The sequence below is a fragment of the Protobothrops mucrosquamatus genome, unplaced genomic scaffold, assembly GCF_001527695.2.
Source record: "Protobothrops mucrosquamatus isolate PMUCROS unplaced genomic scaffold, P.Mucros_1.0 scaffold23, whole genome shotgun sequence".
NCBI lineage: Eukaryota > Metazoa > Chordata > Lepidosauria > Squamata > Viperidae > Protobothrops > Protobothrops mucrosquamatus.
In genome coordinates, this window is record NW_015386408.1 from 1 (window position 1) to 16,145 (window position 16,145).

A 16,145-nucleotide genomic window follows, 5' to 3' on the forward strand; every position below is an offset into this window, starting at 1 on the left:
CAGTTGCTGATAAAACTGCTTGTCCATGTAATCACCAGGAGTCAAGGTCGACTCAAAGGTTTCTTTCTATATTATGTGACTCATTATGGAATTGAAAATTTACCTGTTCCATCCATGACCTCTGGATTTGGGAGTATTTCATAACTACAGGAATCCCCAGATATTGAACATGGCTCCAATTCAGATAGGGCTGGCAGTGGTATTTGGCTGGAACTTAACGTCTGTCCATTCTCCAATGATCCTTCTTCATTCTGTATTGGAAGCTCTCCATCTAAAAGAAAGCACAATAGTACGGGATAAAGAATATAACTGCAATCAAAAAATCAGTGCTCTTTAATAAAGAGGTTGATTGGAAAAATGGGCTCTCCCCCCTCCTGTGCCTCATTTATTTTAACTGCAAGCAACAGATTTCATAGGATTTTTTTTTTTTAACATAGAATAGAATCAACCCAGTTACCCAATGATACCTTGTCTAATACAAATACAGTATATCTTTGCTTAAGGTATATTTGTAAAAAGGGTAACCGATTGTTGGGACATTATAATCTAACGAAAGAAAGACATTGGAACAGGATTGTTCAATGTCTACTTGGCATTCTTACAGCACGGCAGCTAGGACTAATTTCCCTGCACTCTCAACCCCCCCAATCTCCAAATAGCAAGCCAAGCTCTTATTTCAGGTTTTGAGTGCAAATACCGGTTCCATTTGAACTCTTCCATACAATAATCTACAGACTGGAATACTGTATAGTACTTTATGATTTGCCAGTTTTGGCACATCTCCTGCACAGGTTCTTGATTGGTGCATCGGACATTTCATTTACATTGAAAGTCTCTGTTGGCTCATAAATTAATATTTATGAAGCCCTTTTGGGAAATCCTGGAACTGATATCAAAATTACACAAACACAAATAGAAAATACTGCTTAATCAATTAAAATTAATTCTACTGGGATTTAAATAATAATATATTATAATAATAATAATTAATTAATAATGATTATAATTAATAAGTTACAAGAAACAATGTGCAGCTAATCGGGGAATTGTCTAAAACTAATCTACACTAATCTATACAAGCTAGAAATTGCCCAGTAGTCATTATTCACAAATCCAGATATATAAACAGCAGCAGTTTGGTTTCCCAAAAGTTTTAATGCTTCATTAGAATTTTGGGATGATTTTCTTATGATCAATATGAATATCTTTGCTTTTGAATTATCTAGGAAATTTCTTTCTCTCTATCCGTGTGTCTCTGTATGTGTGTGATTATGTGTAATGTGTGTTTGCTATCCAGGGAATAAAAGTCTCCACTATGGAGGCTTTTGATTTGAACATTGCTTGAAGGAAGGACTGTCTTTTCTTGGCCTTTTTTTCAGAAGGAAATGAGAAGACTACAATCAACCCAATTTCAAAGATGGCTTTTTTTTGAGAGAGAGAGGTTGGAAATGGTGCTGTATGGAAATGCTCCTAAGCAGATTGAATTTAGAGGGACTTAAGTTTTAGATATGCTTCCTTAAGTTTATCTTCATACTTTCTCCCAAGACCAACTGGAATCAGTGAGATTTATATTCAACTAAACATGTGCATGTTTGTGCTGAGAGGTAAACAATTATATAAAAGCAAAACTGTAAAGCCAATTATAATTGCATTACTGCCTTCCCTTTTCAAAAGATACATAAAATAATACTGTTGAATACTGCTAAGTCAAATGTGCTGAATATTGCTAAGTCAAATGAAAGACATTTGAACTGCACATAATAAATGTTAAATTTCAGTACTGTGTAGTCCCTTCATTAATATTTCACTGAACAGAAGGATTTAAAATCAAGCTGCTGGCTGTCATCTGTTGAGTTAGATGGTTGGAAACTGTACAAGAGATGACAAAACTAAATAACTTTAATCTTTTTTTAATCAAACAGCAATCTTGCAACTATACAGAACAAATTACTCTAANAATTTATTATTCATTTTTCATGAAATGATCTGTTAATTGCTTTTACTTACTGATGTATTTCTGGGCTTCAAAATTGGGCTCAAAGAATCATACAGTTAAAAGAGTCTTTATAATTTAGCACCACAGAAAGCCATGGTAGATACAACCCAGATGTTTTTTGCTTACGTCACAAATGTTATTTTCAGACAATAAAGAAGGCGTCCAATTAGTAACCATTTTAGGTTGTTGCTTTCCTTTTTAGCAAATACTTAAATTCCATCAACAAATAGGTCGAACTGGGACACAGCTGATGAGAAGGAAGATTTGAGTCTCACTTCTAGCAGAACTGGAGGAGAATGCTAGATCATTATGCCCACCTATATTTCCCTTGGTGTCACAACTGAATTTTTCCTTTGTTTGCATGGCAACCTTGATCTGTTTTCAAAAAAGTGAAGGTGGCTTGTGCTAGAAACTAGTGATTCATTTTATGAAGAATGTCCAAAGATTTGATGTGCCTTAGGTGTTATAGGTGACTTATAGGAATTGGGTATCTCAAAAAGCAATCCAGTTTATGAGCATCTTTTCACAATGGAATATTTCATCTGAATATGTTGTAACACTGAATGTGACTCTGAAATGTGAATTGGATTTTATGGTCTCTATGACCATCCTTTCTTGTAAAACTGTGAACAGAGCTTCTCTCTCTCTCTCTTAATGCTGTAAAAATATGGATAATTAAGCTAGAAAATATTCCAATACAATCAAACAATATTTTAACTAATGAAGTTTGTGTTGTGAAAAACTGTGAAATGACAAAAAATCTTTAATTTCACAACATATAGGCAGATTTAACCCTAGTTTCAATTGGGAAAAATCTGACAATCCTAAACCAGGCCAAATCCAAAAATGCCAGGGAATTACTAGAAGCTCTGACAAATCAGCCATCAATTGACACATAGACATTAACAACATCTATAGATATGAAAAAGAGACAATCAACCAGCCCCAAAGAGAAAAAGACTCCAGCACTCAGATCAGCAGAGATGAACTCCAAGGTCACTTTCAGATCAACAATCAAGTAAGCAATTCCCCAATCAAGAAACTGCCAGAGAGCCATTAGTAAACAGCCCAACCAAAGAATCCCTAAGACCGCCCCCACCCACCCAGACAGGCAAGACGCCAGAATATAAACGGACAGCAAACAGCACTCCTTACTAGCACTGATGATGTTACCTAGTTAGGGTAATGAAACGTCTGCAAGAAAACAAGCTCAGAGAGCACCCAGGACCTCTCAATATTTTAACTTTAATACAAAAGCTGCTCCTGAGTGCATTTGAATTTATTGCTTATTATTGTTTGGAGTCCAGCTATTATAAAAATCCAGATCCAAGTTTTGGACTTGCTACAAGAAATTCTTGCAAAAACAAATAATATTATCCACACACCCCACTGTCACTGTGAGTTGACAGTGTTTCTTACCTTTGTCATATATTTCCTTCAGAACTCCTCTCTTGATAAGTTCCTCTCTGCTTTGCCTCATTGATATTTTTCTTTCGAGTGCTAACGAAAAGAAAAAAAAAATACAAGTTGAAATAGTGAACTCATAAAATATGATATGAGGAAACTGTAAAAAAACTGTTTTCATCCCTTGAAATACTTTTATAATCCTGAAGAGTTGAATAAACCCAAATCACTGAAATCTTTTTTTCATCTTCTATTTTTGCCAATATTTTCAACTTTACTAAAAGGTATCTGCCCTCATTGTCTTTCTATTTATTGATTTTACATCTGACTTTAATGTTAAGATTTCTTTCTTTTTTTTTTTTCTTGTAAAATTTTTATTTTTTGTAAAATATACATCTTCCAATATACACAATACATTAACTTTAGCTTTCCCCCCATACCCTCCTCGGCTTCCCGGAGCTGAATACAGGATCAAGTTCATATTTCCATAATTCTTCTACAATCATTAATCCAATTAAAACAATTATAATACTAACAATCTACACACCCCTTTAACTCTAAATAGAATATTGCAACTATACTAATTTATAATCTACCTAATCCTTAAACAAACTAAAAATAAAATAAAATAAAATAAATTCACATAATTAAAAAACACTATTATATCTATATATGTAATTTAAGCAATAATCCTTTCCTAACTAACATAAAGAAAATTTTCATTTCATATAATTAATAGTATCATTAAAATATAAATTTATAAATAGAAACAACTACTAAACAAAAAAATATTACCACTCAAATATATCCCATCTATAATCCTTCAATCTCCCCCCAAAAGTAAGAAAAAAACCCCACTAATGTTAAGATTTCTGATTGGCGTGGTGATGAGCTGAATTTATGAACATCCAAGGAGATTATCTGATCTTTTGATTGCTTGATTGCTTGATCAGTAAGCAGAAAACTTCTTTTGTTTTCCTTCGTCTAAACTGCAGTTTTGTAGTGTCTTTCATTAGATTAATTATGGGTTTGAAATCAGGAAGACAGAGAAAATAGGAATCACTTCCTCCTCTTCAGAGGGGCATCAGCTTCTTCAGATTGTTGAAGAACAATTGAAAGATTGAGCTGCTGATGAATTTATTCCTGAAAGCCAATAACTTTAAAGGCTTCTCTCATGGTTTATGGTCTTCTAAAACAACTGTTTTTACATATTCATATGCTGGGAATTAAAGCTTTTTGGTGCTAGAACAAATACTTGAGATGCTTCCAGTCAAAAAATATTGGAGCTGAATTTTTTAGTAATTGATTTAATTGAGACAAAAATTGCTCAGCTTAGTGAGGAGAAAGATCAGGTAAATTATTAGGTTCTTAAATGAAACTGCAGTAAGAATAACAAAGCAATATTATTTTGACTGTCAAGAATAGACAAACAATTCAGCACAAATAATGATTCTATTTTAATAAATCAGTTACTCATAAATCATTTCTAATGTTTAATGTTTAAATTTCCAATACTGAATCCAAAGGAAATCATTAAGAATTTTTTTTAAAAAAAAATAATAATATGGTTCTTCTGAAGATAAATAGGAAGCTGCTTATGTCTATCTATTCAGGAAATAATAGGTTTTTGGGTTTTTTTTGTTAATTAGATTAAAATGTGGTATTTTAATCCTTTGACCAGCATTTTTTTTTATAATGCCTTGATTTCTCTTCCAATCATTACTTCACCCCTTGATTAACTCATATAGTGAACCTGACCTTGGAATTTCTGCTCTGTTTTAATAAGGGTACTCTAGGAATAAAATTTCAGCTGGAGTTATTATATGCTGATGATATTTTATGTATTATTGATATATGTATATATGTATAAATATTGTGTAATAGTTTTATAACACCTATTAGGTGTCATTCTTCCCAAGTAGACCAGAAGGGGAAAATGAGCAGATGAACTAATACTATTTTATTGTAAAACTACATTAACAGAATCTTGCAAGTCTGAAAGTACAAATCTTTCACGGTCTCCTTTACAGCCTGAAAAGCTAGGAAGGGTTCTTTCTCGGCCTTTCTCTGCCTATTACGCAGCTTGTGGGCTAGGCCTTCGCTTATTTGACATTCCACAGGAAGCATTTCTTCAAGGCCTTGTTCACATACCATTACCCCAGGTTATTCAATTCAATATAGAATGTCTAAAATATGCTCTATGAGCTCTGGATAGCCAGAGGAGTTATGGTGAACCTTTGAAGGAAAAACTCTGCAAAAGTGGAATCGATGACTGTGGCAAATGGCAAGGAACCGATGAGCAGATTGGTTCCATGGAACCTCTCAGGATAAAGAGAGGATGGAAAAAAACCCCACATGTGTTCTGGACCCACAGGACAGTGAGCAGACCCACAGGACAGTGGCTTTCTGCTGATTTGAGTACCAGGAAATGACATGATTAGTCATCTTGCTTGCAACCATAGTGGAGACTTTGAAAGCACACTAAGTTTCCAAACCTCACTTTCTAATTAACTCACTTGCTAATTAACTATTTCCGAGATATTAAAGACCTTTGGAATGACAACTTTGAAAATGCTGGATGTGTCTGCCTTTAATCCTGAATGAAAGAACATTTTAATTGTAAATTAAATGAATTTAATTTTAACTGTAAATTAAATAAATTTAAAGAATCTGAAATAAATAGCAATCATGCAAAAAGCACTATAGACACAACTAGATAGTTATATTATCTAGTTCTAGCCCCTCTGACATCATGGCAGGGACTTGGTTTCTTTTTCATTACGGCAATAATTCTACTGTGTTTCTAGTGTTAAAAGCAACAAGGTATATTTGAAAAGTCTTGGACAGAAATCAAAGGTTGATCATTATTCAACCATGATTTGAAACTTCCATGTAACTAGACGAATTAATAATAGATGAGGCACTTACATATATGATGTGGCATTGTCCTGTTTGGCTTGCAAATCCATATATTTGTTAATATTGTTTGGGGAACATTAATATGGTTTGAAAATGGGAATGTGATTTTAAATGATATATTTAAAAATGGGATTTATCATTATATGGAAAACTATGGATATATCAGGCAGGAGCAGGAACAAAAATGATATTTTTTTTAACAGTGAAAAAGAGAACCTATGCCAGGGTTCTTCAAACTTGGCCCTTTTATGACTTGTGGGCTTCAAATCCCAGAATTCCTCAGCCAAGCACACTGGCTGAGGAATTCTGGGAGTTCAAGTCCACAAGTCATAAAAGGGCCAGGTTTGAAGACCCCTGACCTATGCAGACCTTGCAGAAGTGACTTGGGAAATCTCACAGCAGCTGTGCTAAGCTTTGCAGAGGTAGATGGAGAGAAGCTTTGCTCCTATCAATATGCTTTGTGAGCACTTTTCAAATGCTCTCCCGGCCTTACCAGAAGTTCCTTTCTTGAGGGAACTGAATTTTAAAAGAGAATTTTTCAAATAGCCACCTTTGTAATTTTGTAGTTACATTTGTATAATTTCTATTTCATAGGAAAAAGTCTATACAATAACTGTCAATTTTCCCTCAGACATTAAATGTCAAATAAGGTCATAGTTTAGTTGTTATTGTAGTATATACCTACTGGTGCCAGTTCACATCAAAGGATTTTTTAAAAAATAAATATCTGTGACCTTTCAGGAAATTTGCAAATCTCTTTATTTCCTGCTCATTGCAAGAGATAATTACACGCGCTGTTCAAAGGGTTTCTTAAGATGTCAGGCCTGCTGAATCTATCACTGAAGTATTGAGTCCCACTGAGAAACAGGTGCACAGTTTCTGTGATTCTGTCAGGCATCAATAGCTATTTTGATTTCTCGTTCTTTCGTCAAGAAAACCAGCATTATCTAAATTGAATGTGGAATAGTTGTTGCTATCCTGCCTGTAAGTTATATTGTGCCATGAATAATTCCTGTTAGCTCTCTTAAAGTCTTTTACAGTGTTATTGTCTCATTGTCTTCCCCAAAGTCTAATCAATCCAACCACTTATTTCATTTCCCTGATCATTTCTTAAAACTTCATATCAACACACCTCTCCAGCCTCCATCTGATTCTGCTAATCTTCATATAATCTTCTTTATATAGTATATAGTATACTATATAGTCAGTGCCAGTTGGCAATTTTACCAATGTATCTTTGCATTTAAATATAAGCCTTTGATTGATGTGTGTTTGATTATTTTCCCCCTACACAGTACCATTCATTTTTTAATGTTATGATGTTATGTTATGTTTTAATAACTATAGTCATTGAATATATAGGAACCCACAGATTAATGTAGTTCTCAAAGAAAAATGAGATAAATGCATTTTTTTTGCTGCAAGGTTCAGGAAAATGGTTAGATCTCTGAGTTCAATGAAACCCAAGGAAATGCAAATCAATAACATCTGAACGATGCTAGAAGCCTTAGCTAACAGAGGGAGCTGCACTGAGAAAATTCAAATCAGGTACATACAGATCTTTCATACATTGAAAATCTGTTTAAGAAAAAGGTATTTTTTTTAAAAAGAGAATGCTTTAGATTGGATAGAAATTCCAGAACGAATTATGCATAGGCAAACTAAAAGAGATATTAAATCATATTATTTCCCAATAAAAGAAAATATATTTATCCATAAGACACAAAAGAAAGACATTTTAACAAAATCTAGCCAGCCTTAAAGGTCAACCAAAATAAAGGGGAGTAGTAGGCCATCCGTACTGCAAGTGCTTTTTCCTTTTGTTTAATGTCTTTGTGAGAAACCACAAACATATCTCTGAGCTCTCCCTCAATTTGTAGCAGTGCCATCATCACAGGAAGCCAGATGGATGACATTTTCTACCAAGGGCTGGAGATTACCATCTCTATTTCAGCCACCGGAACTATGCTTTTGTGGTTGGAAGGAGACATGATTTGGAATTGTAGCTGAAAATGACAATGTATCTCTAGTTTTCCTTTCTCTGCCCTTAACACCTAATTGTAGGAACATGTAACACAATTTTCCACAGGAAGTCAAGGGATTTTTCATTTCCACCTTCTTCTTCTTAGCTTGTAAAGAGGGACACAAGATGTGGCAACATCACAAACATTTTTTCCAAATGAGGTGTAAGATAAAGAAGTCAAAAATATTAATACTAGGTTTTGTCATGGAATGTAATAAGAAGGTGGATTCCCCGGAGGGAGGGGGTACATTCAAGAGGAGTAAGAGGCAACTCATCCATGAACTTATGTGTGGGAGAAAAAGGATGAAGACAGCTCCTGCCTAATACATTGCTGAAGCAGATAGTAGAGAGCTCAGTTTGGGAAGATTTTGTCTATAGGTGTGAAACAATAAGTATGGAAGAATCAACACATATCATTCTTGGTTTTGGGCCTGACAGATTCTGTGATGAGAAAGCTATGCAATTGTTTGGATAGTCCTGCCTTATGCTGACCTCCATCTAGCATAAAATAATGCTGCACTGATCAATTTCATAAACGGTTTCATTGTAGTTAACTTATTTTTGTCAATCAAGATTTCTGGTGAGGTATAGAGACCTGATGATGTCCTTGAAAAATGGGGATGACATTACTGCTATAGCTATATGCAGGAGCTGGGCCAGCAAAATCTCTCTGGAAAGAGAGATCTTGCGATTGCCCACTTATTTGGGTCAACTAAGCTTCAAACCTAGTGAATAGGCTTCCCCATGTATCCAAATTTCAAAGTCATCCATGAGTGTCAATGTAGGTTTCTTTCATTCGCAATTCCCATCAGCAAACTTATGTGTGTATCTAACCGATTGTTCCAGCCACACAGAGAAAAAAAATCTTTGCCATTGGCACTGTGACCGAATGAGAGAATTAGCAAACTAGAAAACAAACAGATAAAAGGAGATAAGAAAAAGCGAACATAACGACAATGTGATGAATTGCTTACAAAACCCATTTCAGGTATTTTCACACTTCCACTAATAGATATTTCTATTAAGGAGGAAGGAGAAGATACAAAAGGACAGGCTGCATTTAAAAAAAGAGAAACCTAATCTCAGTTTCAAACAGGTGTAGAGCAAGGTGAGAAAAATCATATTTTACTTGGTTGAATAGCAAGAACATTATGTATTTAGTCAGCAGTTCTTAATTGCAAAGCAGGCCACATTAGGATGTTTTAAAAATAGCTATCCCGATCATATTCCCTGGATTAATCACAACTAAGGGTATCAAACCACCTGGAAAATTCAGATCCTCACTAGACAGCAGCAGAAGTTTTCTACTGATTTCCCACCATCTAGTAATCATCCAGCCAATACATTCCAGATCTGGTGGTCCTACCAATGGTCCAAATAATACAGAACAGCTTCGAGCCACAATTTGGATCCTTCACATCAACACAGATTTAGTGCTGCAGCTTGGAAGTCAGTGTCGTAATCTGAAAGTAAAGTGGGATTTACTTTTAAGTAGGCATAGGTACAATTATACTGCAGGTACCTGATAAGTCTAATGGACTCCTAGAGATCTTGCAATACATAAAATATTAGACTCTCTACCTCTCTCCAGGCTTAAATCCAGGAAACCAATTTGGAATAACATACTATAGTCTTATGATATAGATGAAAAATGGCAATTAAGATGGGTGACTTTTAATAACCAGTTTACACAGATCCAACAAAACCACTTCCAGGAATGCAGTTGCCCCCCAAAATACGGAGCCATCTGAATAGAATCAGGACAGGCCATGCAAATAGCTGAGAGTTCCCCATGCAAATATGGTGCACTGGAACAAACTGTAACACATATAGAAGACATAAGAATGTCTCCTCAGGAAATTTCAAGGCACCTGGGATGATCATACCATAGCCACACCAGAAGTAGTTCAACAGCTAACTTTCTTAAATATCAATTTGTAACATCTATCCCAGTGCAATTCTATGGCTCCATATTATGGTGATTTTATTATGGTTTTATCTTACTTTAATATATTATCTGCTATATTGTATTATCCACATATCATATATATATATATATCTGTATATGCTGACGCTTTATTTAAACTAAATGTGTACAGTGATTGCATGACCTCTGTAGATGCCAGATGCTAAATAAATAAACCTGATGAGCCTGAATAAACAGATCACTTTGCTTATAGTGAAGTGGATCTGCTTCACTTCCTTGCCTAGACTTCTCACTGAGAATGCCAACAGAAACTTCACTGAGTAATGCATTTTTCAGCACCAAAGAAGGGGAAAAATAAATACCAGCCTATGTCTGGATTATCCAGGCTATCTTGCAAAACATCAGCTTTTTGGTTCCTTGCTACAGCCTGGGAGAAAAACGGAGGAGGAGCAAGCGTACTTGAATGAACAAACTAGGGAACAGCAGAAAATAAATTTGCTTTTGGAAGTTGATATCTAGTATAATATGTAGAAAATGATTCAGTTCATGGAAAACATAAACAGGATATAATGAACATGTAATAAGAAACATCCTACTAGTAATTAAGATACCTTTACTGTCATCTTAAAGTGTATCTAAAATTTGAAGGGGTCAGTGCAGTGTTATGTGTTGCCAGGAAATCAGAATCTAAAATGAGCTCAGTGCTGAATTAAAGTATTTAAGAAAGCAAAAAAGCAAAGAAACAAAAACAAAAAACAGGATCATACTTCCTGTGCCATCGCACCCTCAATTTATGCCATATTGTCTGGTGGCCCTGTATATATAGTAACCACATATCGAGTGCTGTAGAGAAGTGTACATTATGTATAATGTTTCTATATGTAGGTATATGCAAGTATGAAATATTTCCTGCAACTGAAAACGAATGCATTGCCAGGGACCGCATGTTCTGAGACTAGTTGTTGATAAGCATCTCCTGGGCCTGTGCACTCTGCCTTTCTTGAGCCCTTTCTTTGTCAACCATACTTGGGGATTCACATAAAGAGCCCATTTTTAAAAACTGTACTTTTTAAGTACAAAATGCAATGTCTTCTTCACAATTCTATGGTTCACTGATTTGAATATCATGCTCTGGAATATAAAATGGAAATAAACCCCGCAATGGTACGCTACTGTGATTTAACTTTATGCTGTTGCTAATTATTATTGATTGTAATATGACAGAAGTGTAGCAACTGAAGAGCCAAAGGGGTAAAAAAAAAATGAAAGGTGACATCTGGCCCAGTTCCCCAACAAGGAAAAAGCAACAGCTGTTTCATACAGTTTGACTACTATTTCACAGTAATGCTCTGCAAATGGTCACAGTGGATATACTGAAGGAAGCAGCAGAGATGATCACAGAGCCATTCTCGGTGATCTTTGAGCACTCCTGGAAGACTGGAGGAGAGCAAATACTACCCTCATCTCCAAAAAAGGGAAGAAAGAAGACTTGTGAAACTGCAGACCTTTGTGTCTATGCATGGCAGAAGTAGAGGATAAGCAGGGGTAGGCAACCTTGGCTCTTTTATGACTCGTGGACTTCAACTCCCAGAATTCCTGAGCCAACATGGCTCAGCTTGGAAACCTCTCCCTTTCCCTTCAGCATGGCTGGCTCAGGAATTCTGGAAGTTGAAGTCCACGAGTCATAAAAAAGCCAAGGTTGCCTACCCCTGGATAGGGAGACCTGGTTTGGTGGTGGCATATTTGTAAAGAACCTGGTGTCCTTATTGACACAAGTTAAATTTGAGCCAGTGTTATAATGTAGCTGTTGAAAAGGCAAATCCTATCTTGGGGGTGCATTAAGAGGAACATGAAATCCAGATCTTTGGGAAATAATGGTTCTGCTCTAACTTTGCACCAGGTAGGTCTCATTTAGAGTCCTGGATACCACAGTTCGAATGGAACAAATTCAGAGGCGAATTTCCAAGGTGGTGAAAGTTTGGAAACCAAGAATAATGAGGAACAGTTGAAGGATCTGTGTGTTCAGCCTGTAGAAAAGATGAGTAAGGAGACATATGGTAGCAGTTTTCAAATATCTGTGGGACTATCATTCGGAAGAGGGAGAGGACTTGTTTATTGCTTGAGAAGATAATTGTTAAGATAATGGAAGATAATCAAAATAAGTTTAGGCCAGGTATCAGAAAGAACAAGTACAAGTTGCTAGGCGATAGAGCAGACTGTTACCTGAAATACTGTAGTGAAATTTCATCCATCACAAGTCTTGAAACAGAGGCTGGGTGTCAGAGATGCTCTAATGCAGGGGTCCTCAACCTTGGCCACTTTAACATTTGTGGACTTCAACTCCCAGAATTCCTCAGCCAGCTTGCTGGAATTCTGGGAGTTGAAGTCCACAAGTCTTAAAGTGGCCAAGGTTGAGGACCCCTGCTCTAATGGATCCAGCACTAAATGTCCTCCATGGTCACCTCCAGTTCTCCAGTTCTATGCTCATACTGCTATTACAAATGAATTGTTTCAGGTTAAAATTACCTAACATCAAATCTGTTCAAAAAGTGGGCACATTTTTTTTTAATATAAATGCAAAGTAAGATTTTACTATTATATTTTTCTAAATGACACAGTATGAATTGACCCAACCTTCCTGAACCTGAGACACACCAGGTATTGGGACTACATTTCCCAGATCCTAGACAATATGTCATGCTAAAGATCATAGAAGTTTTAGTGTCAACATCTGGAGGGCGCCAAGTTGTAGAAAGTTGATCTGAAGGCACATGGGTTATCCCATGATGAAACTGGTCTGGATATATTTTGGGCATAGACAGGGTGCTTCCTGGGACTCCTTACTTCCATAAAAGTGAGAACATCTATCTAATATAATAAATAAAATAAATAATTCTCCTCTCTCCTAATACGTTTCAACAAAATTACATGTACTAAAGTCAAGTATACTTGTTTTAAACAAAAGGATCACTGAGGGTTTAAATTGTGAATTTTGTGGATTTTTAATGTTGTATGCCACCTGGAGTAACTATGTGTGAATTGAGTGGCTATATAAATTTGTTTAACAAATAAATGAATGGATCTTCTATGCTTATAGTATACTTCAGCTGAAATCTCAGAAACAGTTTGAAATCTAACTTTATAGAAAGGAAAATAAAATTGCATGTCTGATATTAACTTTTTAAATATTAAATCATAAAAAAATTGTGACTGAAAATATCTTATAACTAGATATGTAGGTTCCAGTACAATGTTCCCATTCTGCCTTATATCTAGAGGAAATCTGGGATAGCATCATAGCAATAGCAATAGCACTTAAACTTTTATATCGCTTCACAGTGCTTTACAGCCCTCTCTAAGCAGTTTACAGAGTCAGCACATTGCCCCCAACAATCTGGGTCCTCATTTTACCCACCTTGGAAGGAGAGAAGTCTGAGTCAACCTTGAGCCGGTGAGAATCGAGCTATTGGCATTTGGCAGAATTAGCCTGCAATACTGCATTCTAACCACTGCGCCCCCACAGCTATTGCATAAGTTGCTGTTTATCCTAGTCACAGATTACTTTAGGGTTAAGAGTAGATAATTCATTGTTATTAACATGAGACTCCCTCCCACAACCTATCTGGGTGTAGGGACTACATGCAGATAATGTAGCAATTCTTATTTCTAAGTATGCATTAGATGGCAACATATTCATGTGAAAATCTTGTTTATCTAATGTATTCATAAAATTAATAGCAGATTACTGTAAGATTTATGGAATAATGCTCAACACCCAAAAATAATTGCTTTAAAATACCTAAGGGATTTAAAAAGTTTGAACATATGCCCTTGATCTTCCCTGAACACCAGTACAGTTTTAAGTTGCCTCTAGGAAGTTTCCACTTGAGTAAAACTTGGTGAATAATTTAGTGTATTAAAAAAACAACACAAAACCATCATAACTGCACCCTCTGAAGATCAGTATTCAGAAATCTTGTAGGCTTTTACTGCTGTTAAATAATTGCTTTTTGATTAAATGGAAGTCAGGGAGTTTGATTTAGTTATTTTAATATATGGAGAGGCAAATCTTAGGCTGGTAAGTATATTTGGAATTCTGGCACCATATTCTGAATTCTGAGATTATTCAAACCTTCTGTCAGGAGGACCGTGCATCTACAAATTATATCATCAGGGATGTCCACAGGGATGGTTAAAAATGTCAAGAGGGCAGCTATGACTGTGCATCTGAAACTATTTATGAGTGTTGTTACACATTAAAAAAACAGGTAGAATTTTGATTGCACCAGTGAGTTGTCATCTTGACTTTTTAAATCATCCCTGTGTAGCATATTTTTGTAGTATCAATATGGATTTTGTTGTCTGTAAATTGTCACTTCCAGGATTGCAGTCACCAATGGACACTCTTATTTTAATTTATTTTCCATCATCGCAGACTGCCACGTTGACACACATCTAGCTTCTTCATAAATTGTAAGCTGTAAAACTGTAAAACCATAAGGCCACACCCTATTAATCATTAGAATCAAGGATAGTATTAAGGGAACAAAATGCCAACCAGATGGCATGGAATAAGCAGGTATTAATCTCCAAAGACTTGTTAGAACAGGCATGTTCTAACAGTTTCAGGAAGATGTCTAAGCTAGAGGTCAACCTGATCTTGAGGGAGGGAAGAGAGTTTACTGTACTCTAAAATATCAGGGCAGCAGAGAACAGCCATGTCTTCTGCACTTCTGCATCTCTCAAACTGAGGGTACCTGAAACATTATTTCACAAAGAAGGATGAACAGAGTGGCAAACAGGATTTGGAAGAAGCTATCCCATAGACAACCGGTATCCAAACATTGTAAAGCTTTATGGATTTAAGCCACCATTTTAGATTTTTATTAAATTAAATTAAATTAAATTAAATTTTGATTTGTACTCTGGTGGACTGTTGGAGGAAGCTCTTTTATCTGTTCCAAATCACTAAAAAAAGAGAAAGAAACAGAGAACTGATATCTTGATATTGTCATTTTCACACCAAAGATCAACTGGACTTCAGAATAAGCAAACTAACAGTTGGTGTCCTCATCTCTATAATAAAAGATTCTTAGTTCAACTTAAAATAGAGAGTTTTGAGGCTAGCCCAAAACATTAAGCTGTTAGGAATGGAGAAACTCGGCTTCAGTTATGAGTCTCATTACCTCGAGGTAGAAACACTATATTTTAAATAGAATTAGAGGTTAGAAATAGAAATAGTACATGCCACCTGAGCTTTTGGAAAAAATCCTACTGTAGATATTTCAAACAACTTAAATAATTAGCCGTCTCATTATATAGATTGAAAATGCAGATTGTTACATTTCTCTCTCTCTCCACATATACATTGGGCTATACATACTTTATACAGATTGATGTCTACTTTTTAATAAGCAAGAAGTCACAGTATACCTATCAACAATATTTTAATGGTTTTTTTTTTGCATTATGCTTAATTTTTAAATATGTTATTTCTATAATTTCTGTCCCTACTTTCTGCCTATATTGTAGAAGTAACTGACTTAAATGTATTTCTCAATTTAATCAAACAACTTTTAAGTTGATCAAAATATTTCTAATGGGTTGATTGTGGGCATAATTTCACGTTTCGAAAAACAATTTCTTAGTATGTCTGAATGAATGAAGAACTGGGCCATATGCTTGTTGGAGTAAAGGTTTGCATTTCTCAATGTGCTTGTTCACAGTAGCTTTTGCCAACATAATGCCCTTCAAAGAACACCAGGCTAAGTTAAGATACTTGAGTTGTATTTAAAAAATAAAAGCTTTTTTTAAAAATCAGTTATTGCTATGGCAAGCCTAAATTTTCTTTAACTGTAAAAGTGTATGTCATCTCA

At 35.4% G+C, this 16,145-nt stretch overlaps 1 protein-coding gene across 1 annotated transcript in view; it reads right to left on the reverse strand.

The window, feature by feature from the left end:
- Positions 1–103: 103 nt before the first annotated feature.
- Positions 104–16,145, reverse strand: part of LOC107282977 (phosphatase and actin regulator 1-like) — a gene marked incomplete at its 3' end in the record, with an annotated part of 193,223 nt that continues 177,181 nt past the window's right edge. Inside the window, exons 4-5 of the mRNA XM_015810819.1 lie at positions 3,416–3,496; positions 104–271 (exon numbers count right to left, since the gene is read on the reverse strand). Of these exons, the coding sequence (XP_015666305.1) occupies positions 104–271; positions 3,416–3,496 (249 nt within the window). The remainder of the gene's footprint in view (positions 272–3,415; positions 3,497–16,145) is intronic.